The sequence below is a fragment of the Seriola aureovittata genome, chromosome 2, assembly GCF_021018895.1.
Source record: "Seriola aureovittata isolate HTS-2021-v1 ecotype China chromosome 2, ASM2101889v1, whole genome shotgun sequence".
Lineage (NCBI taxonomy): Eukaryota > Metazoa > Chordata > Actinopteri > Carangiformes > Carangidae > Seriola > Seriola aureovittata.
The window spans coordinates 3,130,716-3,148,839 of record NC_079365.1 but is presented as its reverse complement, the minus strand read 5'-3'; the positions used below and the strand labels follow the sequence as shown (position 1 = coordinate 3,148,839).

At 38.6% G+C, this 18,124-nt stretch overlaps 1 protein-coding gene across 1 annotated transcript; it reads left to right on the top strand.

Annotated features, from left to right (window-relative positions):
* The first annotated feature begins 6,941 nt into the window (after nt 1–6,941).
* On the top strand, nt 6,942–10,830 carry barx1 (BARX homeobox 1). The gene is made up of 4 exons (XM_056400824.1): nt 6,942–7,543; nt 8,750–9,041; nt 9,652–9,736; nt 10,326–10,830. Exons 1-4 carry the CDS (start codon nt 7,342–7,344, stop codon nt 10,491–10,493), a joined length of 747 nt encoding a protein of 248 aa, XP_056256799.1. The 5' UTR covers nt 6,942–7,341; the 3' UTR covers nt 10,494–10,830.
* Nucleotides 10,831–18,124: the final 7,294 nt, after the last annotated feature.

The following is an 18,124-nucleotide window of genomic DNA, read 5'->3' as shown; positions in this document are numbered from 1 at the left end:
GTCACATGACAACAGAGCCACAGAAACGGCTCAGATAGCACATTTTAATTATGGCCACTAGTTTAATTTTAACCTCATTTTGGTTTTTGATTTTGACAATGAATTTGTTTATTGAATAATAGTCCAGTTTTCGTATGAATATATTTATATTTATATTTTTCTTCCAAATAAAACTTTATGGGTCACAGCTATTTTCTGTTGCACAGCCCTGCCACTACTCTGTGTATTTTTTTTTTTTATGTTTATCCTTCATTTTTCCATTCGTTTGTGATTATTCTTAAAAAAATTAAAATAAATATATTTGTAATTAAAAATTCCTTCATAGTTTGAGTCTGTGACACTTTGTGAGTTTGTAATGACCTTATCTTTTGGTGTTTACTCCTGGCATTTTACATCATACCACTGCTTCTCCTAACCCTGAGTAAAATTAACATCCTAACACACTAGGAAAATTTCAACACATGAAGATGTAATTTACTTTTGATGAATAAAGAAAGTTGTCTTAATGAATGTATGTATTCTGGGCCGAGGAAACAATGACTCAATAGCCTATTTTACTAAACTGCAATGAGGACAAGGTCATAGTCAGTCTCTTCTCCAGCACAACAATCTTCACAAATGGATAGTCTGGCAACGAAGCCAATGCAACAGTGATTCAGCAATTTCACATACACATTTTAATAAATTCTACCACAGCTTGGCACAGTTTTTGTGTTATGTGTACATTTGAATTAAACCCTGAGGTACATGTATTTCAAAGAAAAGACTTTCCTCCCTAAACATTAAAATTACCAGTGTTCAGAATACTGACATAGTGTTTCTGCTACACCAGGCTGACACAGTAAAGATCCCTAAGAAAAGGGAAAGATGAGAGGAGAGCATATCTTCTATCAAGACCTCTAGTGTAGCCTAGTGGCCGTTTATTAAAATGATGCTGTTGCACTCAAAATAATGGTTCGGCGTTTGCTTAATTATAGTTGTGATGTATTTAGAACTCGACCTGAGTTCATGTGGTAAACTGGACATAGTTTAGAAAGTCACACACCTGTGTATTTGTGGTCCCACAATACACCCTGCATGCCAGGACAAAAGCCAAGCCATGAAATCCATGGGACTCCCTGTAGAAAGCTGTGTTAGACTGCTTAGCTCAAGCTATTTATTATTATTATTACTATTAATTATTGTAGTTTTACTCTCAATGACTGAAGCAATACAATTATGAGTTATGTCTTGATGCATTTACCTTGGAAATTTGAAGTTGAGATGAAATTTCATGTTATCCTCAGATATATTCCAATACTACCAAAAGCATCTTAATATATCTATAATATTATTAGTCTTTGTTTAGATTAGACTGCTTTGTATGCTAGTTTGCTGATAAATTGAGATGAGATGAAGAAATACAACTAAAGGTTAGTGAGTTAACTAATGAGTTTAGATTATCACACACATGTTTTATAAATACACAAATTGTTCCCATAGACAGGGATGAACCGCCACGCTCTAGTTTCTATTTAGTATGGGGGTGTCCAACCTTTTCTTTCTCAAACTGATCTCCAAACCAAATCAGATGAATAAGATCATTTAACAAGTCATCAAATATCAACATCCGAAACTCACTCTGAAACTCACGTCAGACAAAAATCTGAATCATGATTAAGTCAGACCTGAACACAACACGCAGACATGACAACACCACCGCAAATAAACATCCTTAAATCTGATTCGAGACCAGAGAAAGAAGAAGCATCAGCGATAGTTGTCAGTTCATAAGTGGTACATAACAAGCAGGAACTTAAAATGGATAATTCACTACACTTCATTTTCTAAAATGTAAACAAACATGGGCCAAAAAAAGACCAGTTTAACTTGCTGTATCCACAGCAACATATTTCCTGTTTGTTGGAAAATTTTTTATTTATATCTGTTCTGTTATCAGAAGAGTTGCCATCACTGCATGTGGCCTACAGCTGATCTGATGTAAACAAACCCATTTGACTGACAGCTGACAAATAATTATTATAGGTGGGGAAGAGCGTCACTGAGAGGCAGAGACAAAAAACTAAAAACAAAAAGAACACCTCCTTCAGCTCCGGGCGCTGGGGAGAAGAGGAAAGAAATGCAGCTCTCACACAATGAAGATTTTAGCAAAGGCTGCAAATTAATGCAGCACATGGCTGGACAGGAGGTCAAGAGCTAATTGGTCTGTGTCAGCATATTGTGTATTGTTATTTTTTCCGACAGGCCTGGGCTCCATGGATACCCATAGAGAAATGTAAATAAGACATATATGTCCCTATATCAAGAGTGATGTTGGCATAGATGCCACTTATATTACAATCACATAGGCCTACATCCTCTGGATATATGAAGATATACATTTGAACATTTACGAAATACCCATAATAAATTTTGTACATGTACATATATTAAAAATGTCTACATGATGAATTTGTGTACGGCATAACATGTTGGGAGCATATATGTTAATGATATTGATTTAATCTATATATGCAAGCTCTTTAAGATAACATAAAATTCTATATGTTTATATATGTTTAACAAATTAATTTTAAACATGTTTCTTCACATTCTGGGAACGTGGTCTCAGACTTTTGGGACCCACTGTATATATTATTAACATATATAGGTTTGAGATGGATATATATTTATGTAACACATTACTATAAGCATACATACATAAGCATACTTATATACATACATAGACATATTTGCTAGTATATTAAATTGTTCCAATCTCTAATATGTTTCATATATATATTTTATATATATATATATATATATATTAGACATACATGTCAATATTTTATTTGTAAATATATGATATAAGGAAATTCAATTTATGTACATATATTACTTTTGCGCATGGATAAATGACTAAATCAGCCCGCTGGACAGGCCCAGGGGAAAACAAGGGGCTTAAGCTAGAACTTGAACTATGACTGCACAGATTCACAGAGCTCAGTCCATCATGTAAATAACAGCGCCTCAAAAACATAAGAAAAAAGCTGGGAGAATAACCTACACACTGATGCTGAGGAAGTCAAAGGGAAAAGCAGCTTGATACCTTCAAGGGAAGGTTTTCAGTGGGACATATAGGCACATCGCTCCGCTCTGACACTGTTATATAAAGGCCGTCTGCTGAAAGAAGTCAAGACAGTCTGCAACTGTGTGGGCACAGCAACAACTAATTCTCACATGTCAGTGTCAGGGCATGATGGAAGTTAAAGAGTCGTGTCTGTTGTGCTGGTGTGGTTTATGCTGTATATTCAAAGCAGATAATTTAGTAAACAAACCAGGATGAAGATGCAAGATGAGACTAAATTGGCACTAATTTATCAATAGCAGTCAGTCAAGCTGGTAGTTAAATCTTTCACATATTTGTATATGTGTACAAGTGTTTTTATTGCAGGTATCGGCACAATAATATAAAAGTAAGAAGGCAAAAAAGTTTACAGGTAACTTAAAGATCTGCTCTCCGCAAGTTTTATATATATAAAACCCTCTGCTTTGAATAATAATTTGTGTCTGATATTTTTGTACCTCAAAAACGTTAAATCATCTTATCAAAATTCCTATTATAAAACACTCATTTTACCGCGTCATAAAATCCAGAATCTATGCAAATGTTCATCATTTTATGTCTTATACAACTGAAAAGTCCACTCCCAACGTCAAAGGCCTTTGTGTGTAAATCGTGTACTGGACAATGATTGACTTGTAAACAAGTCGTACTGTTATAAAATCCCTCTGGTTGCTGCAGATGTGAAACTGAGATTCAGTGTGAAAAGAGAAACTCAGATGAAGGTGAAAACATCTGCAGATAAGCGAAGCTCGAACAGTCAAGTGAAGTCACATAAAATACAACATATGTTTGAGTGGAGGTAAAACTTTAAAAAGTATAATAACAAAAAATTATAAACGCACAATATTACACAAGTATATAGATACACAATAACAAATACACTCAGTTGGCAGTTTATTAGGTACACCTCGCTTACACTAAGTCAGGCTAAAACAACAGTCCTGCAATAAGGAAGGATATAATGTTCAGTTTGTGTTTCAGAAATTCAACTGTATGGCCACTTCAGAGGCTGTAGTTTGTGGTGCTGTTAAATTGTATAGTGTTATACAGGTGTTACTATTCATTTATCCAGCCCAGTGACATCAGTGAGGGTAAGCTAAATAACAGAAACACCTCTCTGGTGAATGACAAACACTGGTTCACTGCAGGACTGTTGTGTTAGACTGCAATAGTTTTAGCTGTGAGTGATATACAACCAAATTTACAACAAAACTAAGTTTGTGTGCAATGTGCTGAATGTATGAAGCAGAGATGTTCAGAACAGTCTGGTATAATTTACTTAGGATTATTGTCCCTGCAGTTTCAGAGGTGACCACCAGAGGAAGATATGTTCCAGCAATGTCAGGTGATCCAGCTGGATTCAGGCTTCAGGCTTCAGGCCACATGCACCTCTGAGCAACTTGAGCAACTTCATTATTGCTACTCATGGATCATCCCTCGATTAGCTGCACATATATGACCAATGATAACTCATCAGAATATTGATTTCTATTTCACATTTCAAATGTTTTTTTCTATTGTTTTTTTTTTTATTTCTCTAAAACCGAAAATGTTCAAAACATTGTTACACCACACACATTCTGTTGAAGGACTTGTGGTGGTACAGCATCCAGGCCCTGAAAGATTCAACACTGTATCTCCATCCACTCCATCCCAGGAGTGGATGCTCTGGTGTTTGGTGAGTTGACACTTTCAAAATGACATACTGTAAGCCTTTATTCTCCTGCACTGTTGCCACTTAAAGATTGTGCCTTTTTCTTAAGTAGTATTTGTGTAAAATGGAAAAAATTGTTTTTGTAGTCACTTAAAACTGTAATGTTCTTCTCAGCTGCACGTGTCTCACTAATCCTCCCTGACAAAATGCAATGTTATGCTGCTTTTTTTGTTTGTTGTTGTTTTTCAGATCCATATATGATTTTCAGGTTCTTTAGTTTTAATCATTTTCACCCGTGTGTTAAAATAAAAGCTGTGACTAAGGTGATGGCGATGGTGAGTGCAGTTTTAAGTCTGACAGATTTATTGGAGCATCTTGCTCTAAATTGTGTTATTATGTTGTGGAGATGTGTCACATCAGCTCCTGCTCCTACAAAGTTTGTTACTGTATCACATTTTTAAGAAAAAGTCAAAAATCTAAATAGAGCTCCAACTCTGACATTCAGAGCTTCTGTGAGGTTTTGGTTGATTGTAGACGCCAGAGCTTCTGTCAAAGCAGCTCTGAGCTGCACGCTAAAAATACGCTGTGGGAGATATTTCACAAATTCTGAGCTAAATAACCACAAAGGAAAAAAATCCCAGAGGTGCTCCGGAGCGGGTTTTTTGGACCTCCAGAATGATATATTTCTCTCTGAGCTGCCTCAGTGGTTTCTCTGGGCCCGAGCGGAGGGGAACACTGATAGGCTGCCATCAGTTGAGGTTTGATCAGTCTGCCACAATTACACTATAATACATCATGATGGGTAGTAGCAGACACAACTGTAAAAAAAAAAAAAAAAAAAAAAAGGAATAGTGATTTCTTGATCACTCTCTTGGCAAAAACATATACATTTATTGTGCAAGCTGCAAACTCTTGTGTGAAACTATATCAGACATGCAACCTATGCAACAGCCTGATGCATATATTCAACATGCACCCTGATATGTGCATTATCAAAAAAAAATCAGTACCATTTTACAATAAGACCACCCTTATAATGGTTTGTATTTCGGTTATTAATTAGGTTGTTAACACTTTATAAATCTTAAATAAACAAGTTCATATTTAAACAAGATATAACCCAGTTTTCATACGTTGACGCGGGCTCACTATTTGGCAAGATCAAAATCATCACTAACGACTTACTACCATTTATAACTGGTAAAAGCAGCCTTATTGTAAAGTGTAAAACACATCATGATTTATTAACTAGTGACTAGTATTTATAACGGGTAACTCATTAATAAATGTTAATGTGTTTTACCCTTTTACCAGTTATAAATGTTTGTAAGCAATAAATAAATGGTTGTAAAAATGAGAAGAAACATGAAGATGATGGAGGGAGAATCACAGAGAGGTGAACAGTGGGATGAAGAATGGGTGAACAGTTCACCAGGTAAAGGAAGGTTCCCACCTGTGTTCTAGCTGGAATGCTAAAGTGCTAAAGAAGAGAGCAACCAGCAGAAAGCATCTCCATGTTAATGTGCAGAGTATGTGATATGATCATGTGATCTGCTATAGTTTGATCTGCCAGATGAAACTTTCTGAGCATTAAGATGCCGACGCTGGTTCATTGCTAGTAACCGAACAAACGTGATGAAGCGGCAGCTTCAAATGCTGATGATGGAGAAAACAAAGAAAGCTCAGTAACTAATGAGATATGAGGCTGAACTGTACAGAGAAATGTGGGCTCACTATTTGGCAAGCAACAGGTCGCTGTTGGCCTTTTTTATCTGCTGTGTTATAACAGCCTTTAAATGATTAATAAATTGTTAACAAGCTCATTAATAAACTAGTTATAAACCAGGGTAGTCTTATTGTAAGGTGGTGCCTCTTCTGGTGTTAACTTTACCTTCTAACCTGAGCTTTCTATGATGCACTAATTGCTACACTGCATCATCATCATCATCATCATTATCAGCAGCAGCAGCATTGGTATAAGTTGCAATATCACCTGCTGGGCTTTTAAAAACTCCGTCCTTTCAAGTCCTTTCAGGTCCTTCTTTCCTTCCCTTTTGCATATAAATCCAAGCAGGGCACGAGCGGCTTTGCATGTAACTTCAACTGAGTGGAAGAAGCGCGCAGACAAGCCATGAGAAGAGGTGGAGCTATGACGAGACTCATAAAACCCAAAGCTTATTCCTCAATTCACTGCCAAGGTGACGCGCTGCGCAGCTGACAAATAGCTCCGACCTCCGCGGCTCTCTCACACACAGAGTGGGCATGAACACAGCCCGGTTCGGGAGTTTTTGCTTCAAGTTTTGTTCTCGGTTACAGATTTCCTCTCCAAGAACAACCAAATCTGGTCTGAAGTAACGCGTAAAACCCCGCAGAGGACGCACAGAGTCGCAGAGAAGTGGGCAGCTGTGCTTGGTATTTGGTTCGCGCCAGAAGAACCTGAGGATAACTCTGAGCCACAGCATTGATCTCCGGACTGTCCAGGCAGCACAGAGGGATTATGACAGCTGGCCTGGGCCACTGAGGGACTGATAATCAGGTGTGAGCGCTCGGTGCCTGTTGAAAGTGACCGCACAGCCAGATTATGCAGCATCCTTTGGACATGGGGGCGCATTACTACCCTCCGGAAATTCACCCCGACCACAGAACACATCGTTACAGGAGTTTCATGATAGAGGAAATCCTGACCGATCACCCGGAGCACAAAGCGTCGGCTCCGACCGGGGAGCTCCTCAAGTTCGGTGTACAAGCTCTGCTGTCCGCCCGGCCTTTCCACAACCAACTGGGTAAGAGAGGCGGCTGTGAACAGATGAATGACAGTCAATGTGACTCGTTTCATGCTGGAAAAAAAGTAAGATTGCAGATAATATATAGTAACACAACGAATTATTATTATTATTAGGCTGTGACTAGTGATCATATTTAGTTCAAACTGGGCTTGATAGACCGTGAGGGGATTGCGCGTGATAAAACGAGCAACAGCTAAAGATTTAAAATACAAAAAGTGTCGAACAGACTGATCTCAGTTAGAGGAAATAACCTCAGCTGCAAACTAATGGAAGTATCTCATTATATTTATATTAAGAAAAATACCCAACAAATAAAAAATATGCGATTTTAATGTTTTGACGTTTTTACAGTCCGTGCGTAAAAATGAGGATTATCTGTCCCTCACTGCTCCTCTGAAAAATCCAACATGAGTCACAGATGTTACAATATTGACTCAATTTCCAGTGTAAAAAAAAGAAAAGATAGTTTATGCGACAAAAGTTTGTTTATTTCCTCAAAATGTAACCTATTGCGCGGTGGTTTTTCTGAATGAACTGTGTCTGATTATCAACTGTAATTCCAGGTGTTTACATGTAGATGACTTTTCACATCTGGTCCAGTTTCTGTGAAAAATACCTGATCCTGTGCGCCAGGCTTTGATTTTGTTTAGTGCTGATTAAAATCATGTGACTCGAACACAACCTCTGGATTATATTTGAATGAAAGATCTTGAATCTGGATGATGATAAATAATAGATACAAACAGCAAAACTAACAATAATAATAGCACGATAAAAGACGTCTTATTCTAACGTTTCAGGCCCATCAAATTGATTGTGTCATTGTATCGATTGTACCGATTGTTGCTGTTTGATAGCATATAACTACATGGTCATATTTATTATAGGCCAAATGCACCATGTTTTTTCCCATCATATTCTATCAGCTGTACTTGAGGGATTCTGAATCCCCGAGTGAACTCTGACCTGAAGAGTCTGTCTGGTTTGATTTCACAGTCACATCTCTGTTGTGTTATAAGCTTTAATAAAATTACTTTTCATTTGCTGGAGGACCATTTAACTTCTGCTTTACTGAATTAATTTCCCGCCTCCTTCCTAGCACCCTAAACTAACCTAAACCAGCTAAAAAAACGACCATGAGCCACTTTTCTAAAACAAACATCCCTCCGTGTGTGTGTGTTTGTTGCTTCTCGCTTTCTTCAGTGTTAAAAACCGACCAGACAAGCCTCCTCAAGTTCCCGCTGTCCCCGCTGTCCTGCTCGCTGGGCTCCCCGCTCGGCCCCGCGCTGCTGTCCGCGGGTCCGGGCCTGCAAGTCGGCGCGGCGTCTCACCACCTGCCGCTGGATCTGCACCTCCGCGGGAAGCTGGAGCACGGAGCCGACGGAGGCAGCAAAACCAAGAAGGGCCGCCGGAGCCGCACCGTGTTCACCGAGCTGCAGCTCATGGGCCTGGAGAAACGCTTCGAGAAGCAGAAGTATCTCTCTACGCCCGACAGGTGCGTTTATAGTCCGGGCAGAGGGGCATCGGCAGGGCTCAGGTCACTCCAGCACTCTCACAATATTATGGGCAGAAAACTCAAAGAGACTGTCGCTATTTGTTAGAATTATTTGGATTTATTCCAACAGATAAATAATTATACTTTATGTGCATTTCATACTTCTAAATGAGAATTTTCTGCAGCACTAAATATAAGATAATGGCAAAGAAATGAATCGTTATATTCATAATTTCATACATATCTAAAAATATTTAACAGCTATGGAAAAAAAAGAACATACATTTGTAAGTTTTTAACTGTAGATTTTAAACTTCCCGTATGTTGCTGAAACCCACAATTTCACAAACACACACACACACACACAAAAATGAGTTTTCATTGCAGGTCATATTTTCATCTGGACGTTTTGATATTGTCGTGTAGCCTAAAGCAAAATTGTTTCCCTGTAGGTTCATATACTGACTAATTGTATGTGACAGTTTCTCCTGCAGAATTATTAGAAACAACTGAAAAGATTTGATGCGGTTTTGTTGGCCAAACACTGAAGTGATTTGATCTTGAATTTGCAGCGTGAGGTTTGATTTCATTGATTTCTCTCTCCCTACAGAATAGACCTGGCTGAGTCTCTGGGTCTCAGTCAGCTGCAGGTGAAAACATGGTACCAGAACAGAAGGATGAAGTGGAAGAAAATAGTAAGTAATTCTTCAAATTCCGTTTGATGATGATGATGATCATGATGATAATGATGCTAATGATGATGATGATGATGATGATGATAATGGCAGTGTTCAACAACAAACAATTCTTATTCCATTACATTTATTTCTGTGGTGCATTATTTCAACAGAGGTCTGTGGGATTTGTGAAATGTTCAGTGAAATGAATTAGCACTGAGTCAAAGTGAGTCACTGCATGTGGAAGGACCAAATTAGATCAACACTGGTGTTAACTGTGCAATGCTGCTCAGTTTAACCCTGTTGCTATGTTATGTTATGTTATGTTATGTTATGTTATGTTATGTTATGTTATGTGAAAATGAGTGCACAGTCTGCTCAGATGAAATCAATGAAAGTTATTAAGAGTATTTAGAAAAATACAGAGTGACTAAATTGTGTCTGAAACTTTATTATATTGAATATATATTATATATAATTAATCATATATGATTATATATATTTCTTGTCTCTGTGGCATTGTGATAGTCACTGATTGGAAGTGGGTTGATATAATTGATCACGGTTTGTGCTGAGCCTGAGCCTGACTTTCCTGCTGGTGTTGTAGGTGTTGCAGGGAGGAGGCCTGGAGTCTCCGACTAAACCAAAAGGCCGTCCGAAGAAGAACTCCATCCCCAGCAGCGAGCAGCTCTCCGAGCAGGAGAGGTCCGGGACCGACGCTGACCGTCAGTCTGAAGGCTCGAGCTCTAACTCAGAAAACACTCAGGAGGAATGACCCGGCCTCATGCCTGCAGAGACTCTGACTCCTACATGCAGAACCTCTCACCACACTCACTGTGCATCTTCTGGATGAGAGCGGACTCCGTGATGGTGCGGAAGATGCGTGCTAATGCAAACCAAAGACTTTTGCAGGCGCTGCCGAAAACTGTACAAGGCAACGTCTTCCAACAGCCGTTGTGTTTTTGTCGTAGCCCTACCATGCATTCCCTCATGATGAACTTGCTGCTGTTGAGGAGGGAACTCAAACCTTTTGCAGTAGGTCCAACCCTTTATATTCTAAGGATCCACTCTCACTCCTCTGTTTTGCATTCCCTTTGTGTAACTGTGCTATGTTTAATTATTAAATATATTTTCACTAACGCTGTTCTCTGTTTATTGTAAAGGACATAGGCTTATGATAAGCTTTTAATCCAGTGTGTGTGCAGTGCAGGTGAATATGACGGTGACATCTTACAGGCTGACATGTTGACATGGCCCAGGGCCTAATATGGTTACATACCTTCACAATAAGCAAATGTGGTGTTGACTCCTGATATATTTTGCTGGGTTGTGGAGTCACAACTTGTGCGTCCCAGTTCATGACATGCTGCTCTTCCTTGTGTATGAGCAAAATCAGCCAGGTTATCTAAAAAAGAAAAAGTTGTTTCCTAGTTTAACACCAGTTCTACATGATATTCTAGTGTAAAGGAAAGGAGGAAAGGACCTAATGAAAAGCAGTTTTTTCTATTTCTGTTTCTTTCTTTTTTCATTTAAATGTTCTGCTGCAGGTGAAGAAAAATGCTTTTTCTTATTTATTATTGACAAGACTTGTGGTGACACTTTAGGCTCATTTGCTGAAGTTTTTAGAACGGAACCAAAACTAAGTCAATTTTGATGCAGTGACTGATGAGTCTTATTATGGCACGGACTATAACATCCTATAATATTCTATTCATGTCACCACCACCATCACGTTATATTGTTATAGCCTATAAGCTGTAGAACAGTTTATTCCCAGAGGTTGTGTGTTTGTGCTGCACCATCGACCGGAAACCTTTTTTTTTTTTTTTTTTTTTTTTTTAATTTATTATATTGTTACAGGATTTTGATTTTGATTTTTTTCACCGCAACATTTTCCTTGAAGCTCTGGCGGGAATATTAGCAGCAGTTTCAAAGCCACACGTTACGTTTTAAAGGAGGGCTGATGGTCCATCGGGTTTACACTGGACAGAATAAGGTTTTCATTATAATGTTGTGATTTCTTATCAAATTTAATTGAGCTTACTGAGTTTAGACGGGAGGAATATCGTTTTTATATCTGAGGTGTTCAGGCTCCGGGAGAACTGCACGAACAATGGAAAAACAGTGAGGATCGAGTTATTGTTAATATCTATTTTTTATTATTATCATTATCGATGAATACCTACATCCATCTGTCGTGTTTTTCATCTGTTTGACTCACACCTTTAAACCTGAGAGGACATGTTTTATTTTCAGCAGCTCTTCATCTGAGTGAAAATTGAAAGTAACTGAAAGTAAATGAAGTGAAGTGACTCTGGCTGTGGTCCACGTGCTCAGCATTTTAACAGAACTATTTCCATACATTATTTCCACAGCAAATAGTGAGATGTGTGAGGCGTGCTTCGGCCCTGTGACATAAACACAAACACAGGCTACAACACTGAAACTAACGCGTCATGTTGACTGAAAACCGTCCAGGTCTCCTCTTATAATAACCTTTTATAACGTCTCGTGTCCGCATGAGCCGCTCTGTGTGAGTCTGTGGGCTGAAGCTGATGGTTGAACAGACACATGAGCTTTAATAGACGCGGATCACACCAGAACTAAAGCACTCCAGTGCTCTGTGAACTCCCACTGTAATTTGTTTCAGATTATTGGGCCAGTTTTACATCACAGGAATATCTGGTTTGTGCGTAACGACACGAAATGCGTCCGTCATATACGGAAAGATGATTTTCCTATGCTCCATTGTAATTTCTTTAACCTAAGTCATGGTAACAGTTCTACTTTTATTTTTCTGATTATGTTTTAATAGCATTTCTTCGGATATCAACCCCAACCGTTGGCTCTAAGAAATAAACACTGTGTGTAAGTGAGTGTAGGCGCATGAGAGCGAACTATTAAAATAAGGTCAGTATAAACAGCCAGTGGTTCAGCAGTGGGATTATTACAGGCCTCAACTGTGTTATTATTAAGCAGGATAACGTGGGACCCAAAGAAAGTCTTTTACAAATTTGGTTAACCTTCTTCTTCATGTAAATACGATGCAACGCAGCGTTTCCTCAGCCGCTGATAGAAGCTTATCACTGCAGTGGTGGTTTAAATATATATATATTCAACATATTATACTATTTCCTTTTTGCTTCAGCCGCTGTCTCAGCTTCACAAAGACACTTTTTCTGCAGCCAAAACAAATCATTTGACATGTAATAAAACGAGTCATAAAAGTAAGGACCCGGTCAGGCTCAGTTTTCACAGGCTCAGTGTTTTTCATTAAACTACAAAACACTTTCTGTAAATGAACAAAAAAGACACAGCTGTGGGTTTTGCTGTTTTATGACCTTATAGACAAATCACACCACGATTCTGTTAATATCCTGACAGCAGAGGATGTTTTAAAAAAAAAATCTAAAATGTATTTGGGACATGTTGTCATACACACACACACACACACACACACACACACACACACACACCTTGCGTTTAAAGACATATGTCGAAAATCCATCAAATAATAAGTAAAAGATTTGAGGCATGGAAACACGGCAGTGCAGAAGCTGAAGGACAAAGACAATCATTAAAAAATAAAATTAAAAAATTGAAAAACACATTGAAACACAATTGAAAAAAAAAAACAAAAAAACACGGATGGTTAAACTAATATTTTCCCGCCCTTCTGCACATGACCAATCACTCCAACTCAAGGGAAGAGGCAGAAAGGATTTGAAAAACATGTTTTGAGAACAGGGGACGTTTAAAAATGTCATTAAATTTGCTTTAATCTCTGCAACAGAAATGTGACATTTAAAGTCAAAATCAGCGTCTGGAAATAAGATGTTCATCAGATAAAGTGCATCAAACTGTAATTCAGTTGAGTTAATATACACTTTATTGTCTCTGCTGCAGCTTAAATACTGGAAACAAATCTTTTAAATCTTTAATTTTGCTCATCATCTTTCTTTTTCTATTTGCTGATGCATTGACGTTTCTTTCCCACAGCTTCACTTTGGGCCTGATGACCTTGAGGTGAAGGTGTTGTCCTTGATGCCTTGAAGTGTGTGGGATCAATAAGCAGCTGGGTTGTAATGTGGCAAACATTAGCGCTCATGTCTGCCTGCATAAAGTGCTGTAAACAAAAGAACAAAGCAAGAGTGAAGAGATCATTTGCTTCAAAGGAAACGCGTCTTATACATGTCTCAGATTTCAAAATTAAAGGTCTGAATCTCCCAGTCCAGGCTCGAAACACACAATTTGGAGTCTGAAACTTGCGCAAGTTTTAATCTGCATCAACGCACATTATACTTAGAGTTTTTGGGTTTTTTTTGTCATAATGTTTAGAAAGCTGCATTCGCTGTACTTTTCCTGTAATTAATGTAAAATGACAAGCGTTCTTTCATCCCCGAGGATCAGCATTAATTTCAGTGATCTGAGGACTAATTATTGCAATAGGTGCAAAATAAGGAATCATGATAAATAAATAAAAAAGACATTATACTATTATATTATTCCATCCTGGTGAAGTTCAGTCATGCCTCTGACAATTTATAAACTCCCAATATTCATTTTCACTTGTGGCTCTTTATAAATTATAGAATCCAGATTCTTAAAATTCCTGCTGATTATCTTTTTTTTCCCCCCAAACTGCACCTTTCTTTTACTTGGTGGTCTTATACAAGAGTTTTCAGTTTCACCGTAAGATCCACATGGACATCTGCAAGTCCCCCCGAACCACACACACACACACACACACACACACACACACACACTCCACCATCATCATCATCCAAGCAAATGGCTAATCAGTCCCTCGCTCAGAACGTCAAATTGATGTCAAAGCTTAATCATATGCAGATTAATGACAGGTTAACCTAAACATCAGAGCTGAGGCTGGAAAAAGAGACGCAGCAATATGGAAGAAAGACATGAGCACATTTTACAAATGCATTTATTACTATTGTCCGTTTGTACAAGGTACAAGGTGAATGTGTGAGGTTGCCTTTGTTTCCCAGCTGTAGTCGGCTACATGATGCAGGATTTCATCCACGTGCACATTCTCTCTCCAGGGCTTTGAACCTGGCTGAGTGTTGGACAGCAATGACTTCCGACATAAATTACAATCAGGAGGAAGAGTCAGCCGCCAGGAATCTGCAGATTCGGAACATCCATACTTGACGCAATTTAATCATTAAGGGGACCCTTTGTGGTGGCATGATAGTGCTCTGGTGCGAGCAATGAGAGGCTGACCCCAATTTTTGAGAGCGGGTGTTTATGGAGTCAAAAGGTCTGTGCTTAGACAGAGCCCAGGCTGGGGGTCTGGGGGTCTTGGGGGAGGCCCAGCGTCCGCCCAGCCACGCACAGGAGAATTTCTCCACGATTAAAGAGCCCCTGATTAATCTAACGTATGTGCCAAAACTGCACATGCGGCGTATGATCCCAATTAGACTGAAACCCAACTCTGTGCAGGCCCAGCTCCACATTAGCTCTGCCATTCTTCGCTTTGTTTTCACTGGACGCTCCCTGACAACATGCCGTTTCTATCAGACTGTTGTAGATTCTGTTTGCACAGATAATTCTAACTGGATGATGTTGATGCTGAGGGTAGGTATGTTATCATTGTTCAATATGCTTCTGATGTGAAATGCAAGATCGAGGCTTAGACGCTAAACAACTCAAGGGGGAAATCGTTTTGCCAAACTTTCCAAAAGGTAGAGCCAACATGACCGAGTCCATTCAAAGGAAAACACTCAACTTCTCAGTAAGTGTGTCAGTATCACAGACACCTTCTCTGGGGGGGGGGGGTGGGTGGGGGGGGGGGGGTGGGTTGAACTAGAGGGATTATAAATAACCTCTGATAATAATGATATGTTTTTTTCTTATTTCAGAAATAAAGGCTGCAATACAAACTCAAAAAGCTTAATTTTACTAAAATGAAAAAGGCATAAAAAGTGAAGCTTAACTTTTTTTGTTCTTTTCATGTCTGATCAGTCTCAAACATTTTTATAATGAACAATCTCCATACATCTTTACAAGTGAACAGCTTTAACTCCTCCTTTTCTCTTTCTTTTCCCTCTTATATCTTATATCTCCCCTGACTCCAGTCATAATGATTGGCTGAGTAGCATCATGTGACCAGTAAACGCCAGAAAAGCTGTGTTGGGTAAAATAGAAATGTTCTGTTAATTTTTTATGAATATTCAATAATTTTTTAGATTATGGGTCCAGATCCAGATAAAACAGAGTCTGGGTCTGGTTCCAGACTGTGGTCCCCCCATTAGAGACCTCTGATATATAAAAGTTTATACATAGAGCACTATTCAAAAGACAGTTAGTGCTTTACAGTGAAAGCAGAATACAGCAGAATAACAAAATAAAACCAAAAACGATAAGATAGTTGACTGAAAAGATATCTCTAAATACCTCTATAGGTAAGTGAGAAAAATCCGTTTAATATGTAAGTCAAGAAAAGCCTAAAAGCGTCAGGGATGGTGGACCAGCTGACTCCTCTCTATCATTTACCTGCACTTCTTTTAGTAACATGAGCACGGCCTGTAAATAAAAATAATTTGATGATTCATTTCCTATGTAATTCTCAATTTTGCATGATAATCAATTATCCTGGCAATCACCTGCAGCTGCGTTAACACATGGTGTGTTCACAGACCCCTAGCTTTATAAATAGCTCAGTGTGACTCTCATTATGAGGCTGAGTCCCAGCGGTCGTAGGGAGACATGGAGTGAAGTGCAGAGCAACATTTGCAGTGTGAAGTGACGGGAGGGAATAAAGTCCTAACTGTTTCTCGCTCTCTCTACAACAACTTGTGTCACTGAGTGGGCACTCAGCGAGGGCTGCAGTTTAAATAAATACTGTTTTCTGTGCGCACTCAGACGTCATTGTCACCTTTTATAATTCACAGTAACCAGTAAGAACCTTCAAGCTGCCATTTCCATTCAAGGGGAAGTTATTTTTCTCAGCATAATGTGTATTCATGGGAATTTTGAGATGAGAAAAGTTCCAGTTAAGAAGTGATATTGAAGTGATAGCAAATGAATATTGTCAGTATTACGATCATCATGGTGACCTTTATGATCTGAAGTATTCATGCCTTTTAAGTTTTTGTATATCTTTCCTTGCACTACAGTTCCCATAAATCTTTTTTGATCCTACATTAGCATCACTACATTGTCAAAATTTTAATTTCTGACCCATAATGGGTCTGAAAACATATTTTTCTCACTCACCTTTATATGGACACAAAGTGATCTCAGTGTTGTTGGTGACATATGCAAGTTTCATGACAGTTTGTGAGTTATTTATTATGTTCACAAATATATTTTCTGATACACAAACGGATGCCTATAAGTTTTAACAGACGCAGAACAATTTTACAAATGTAAATAATAGTATTTTACATATATATTTCCCACTTCAAGGCCGTAGCTCTAATTCCTTTGCATATATTTACAGATTTGTTCAGCCAGTGTGCACACATTGCCTGGCACTTGTGGACTGGGTTACCTTTGTGTGTGGAGTTTTGAGACTCTTCAAAGTCTTTGACACACAAATGCATGTTGTGTTTAAGTGCTAGTGGAAAACCTGGAAGTCTGGCTTTCAAGTGCATTTCAAAGTGGGACAGGAATTTTTCCCAAAGGAAAAAATAGGTTCCTCTGAGGTCTGAGGTTTCTGCTGCTACCTCAATACAACGGAGCTGCATGGAATTTATGGAAGCTGCTATGGAAGTGTTGGAAGGAGCGCCATGCTATTTCACTGATCCAGAGGTGGCGCTACTGAACAGAGAAATACAGCAATACGCCGACAGAGACTGCTAGCAAGTAAACACATGTGATAACAATGCAAGATTTAAAATGTAAAAAAGAAAAAAAATCAGCTCTGAAAATATTTAACGAGGAAGGAAATGCATTCAACACATTTGTTAGAACTCGAGGATACATACTGTGTTTGTAGAGAGAACAGTTGTTTGGAAAACATAAGCACTGGATGGATGTGCAAATTTTTAACAGCAGTTTTCCATGACTGAGCCCATTAAAGCAAAGGACTGCAGAACCCGACCAGTGTTACAGACACTCCTGATGTGATCAGGTGTGGCGAGTTACACATGAACCAGCAGCATAATGTAATTTCAGTGTAGGCAATATTATTTTGAGGTGATGGCAAGATTTGAAAATGAAAGGACATGTTCCATGTGGTTAGATATGGTGAGATATCTACCTCATTACAATAGGTGCAAAAAGGACAGTGCTGTTCACAGCATTGAAAAACTATTAAACAATGTACTTGTTCTTATAATTTGGGTGAACTGACACTTTAAAGTTCCCATATAGTACAAAGGCAGATGTCCATGTGTTGTTTGATTATAGATCAGGTCTAGCTTCTATATTAATACAGTG

Coding starts and splice junctions, on each gene's coding strand:
- barx1 (XM_056400824.1), top strand. CDS start 7,342: ATGCAGCATCCTTTGGACATGGGGGCGCATTACTACCCTCCGGAAATT. Junction 9,042..9,651: donor TATCTCTCTACGCCCGACAG/GTGCGTTTATAG, acceptor CTCTCCCTACAG/AATAGACCTGGCTGAGTCTC. Junction 9,737..10,325: donor GGATGAAGTGGAAGAAAATA/GTAAGTAATTCT, acceptor CTGGTGTTGTAG/GTGTTGCAGGGAGGAGGCCT.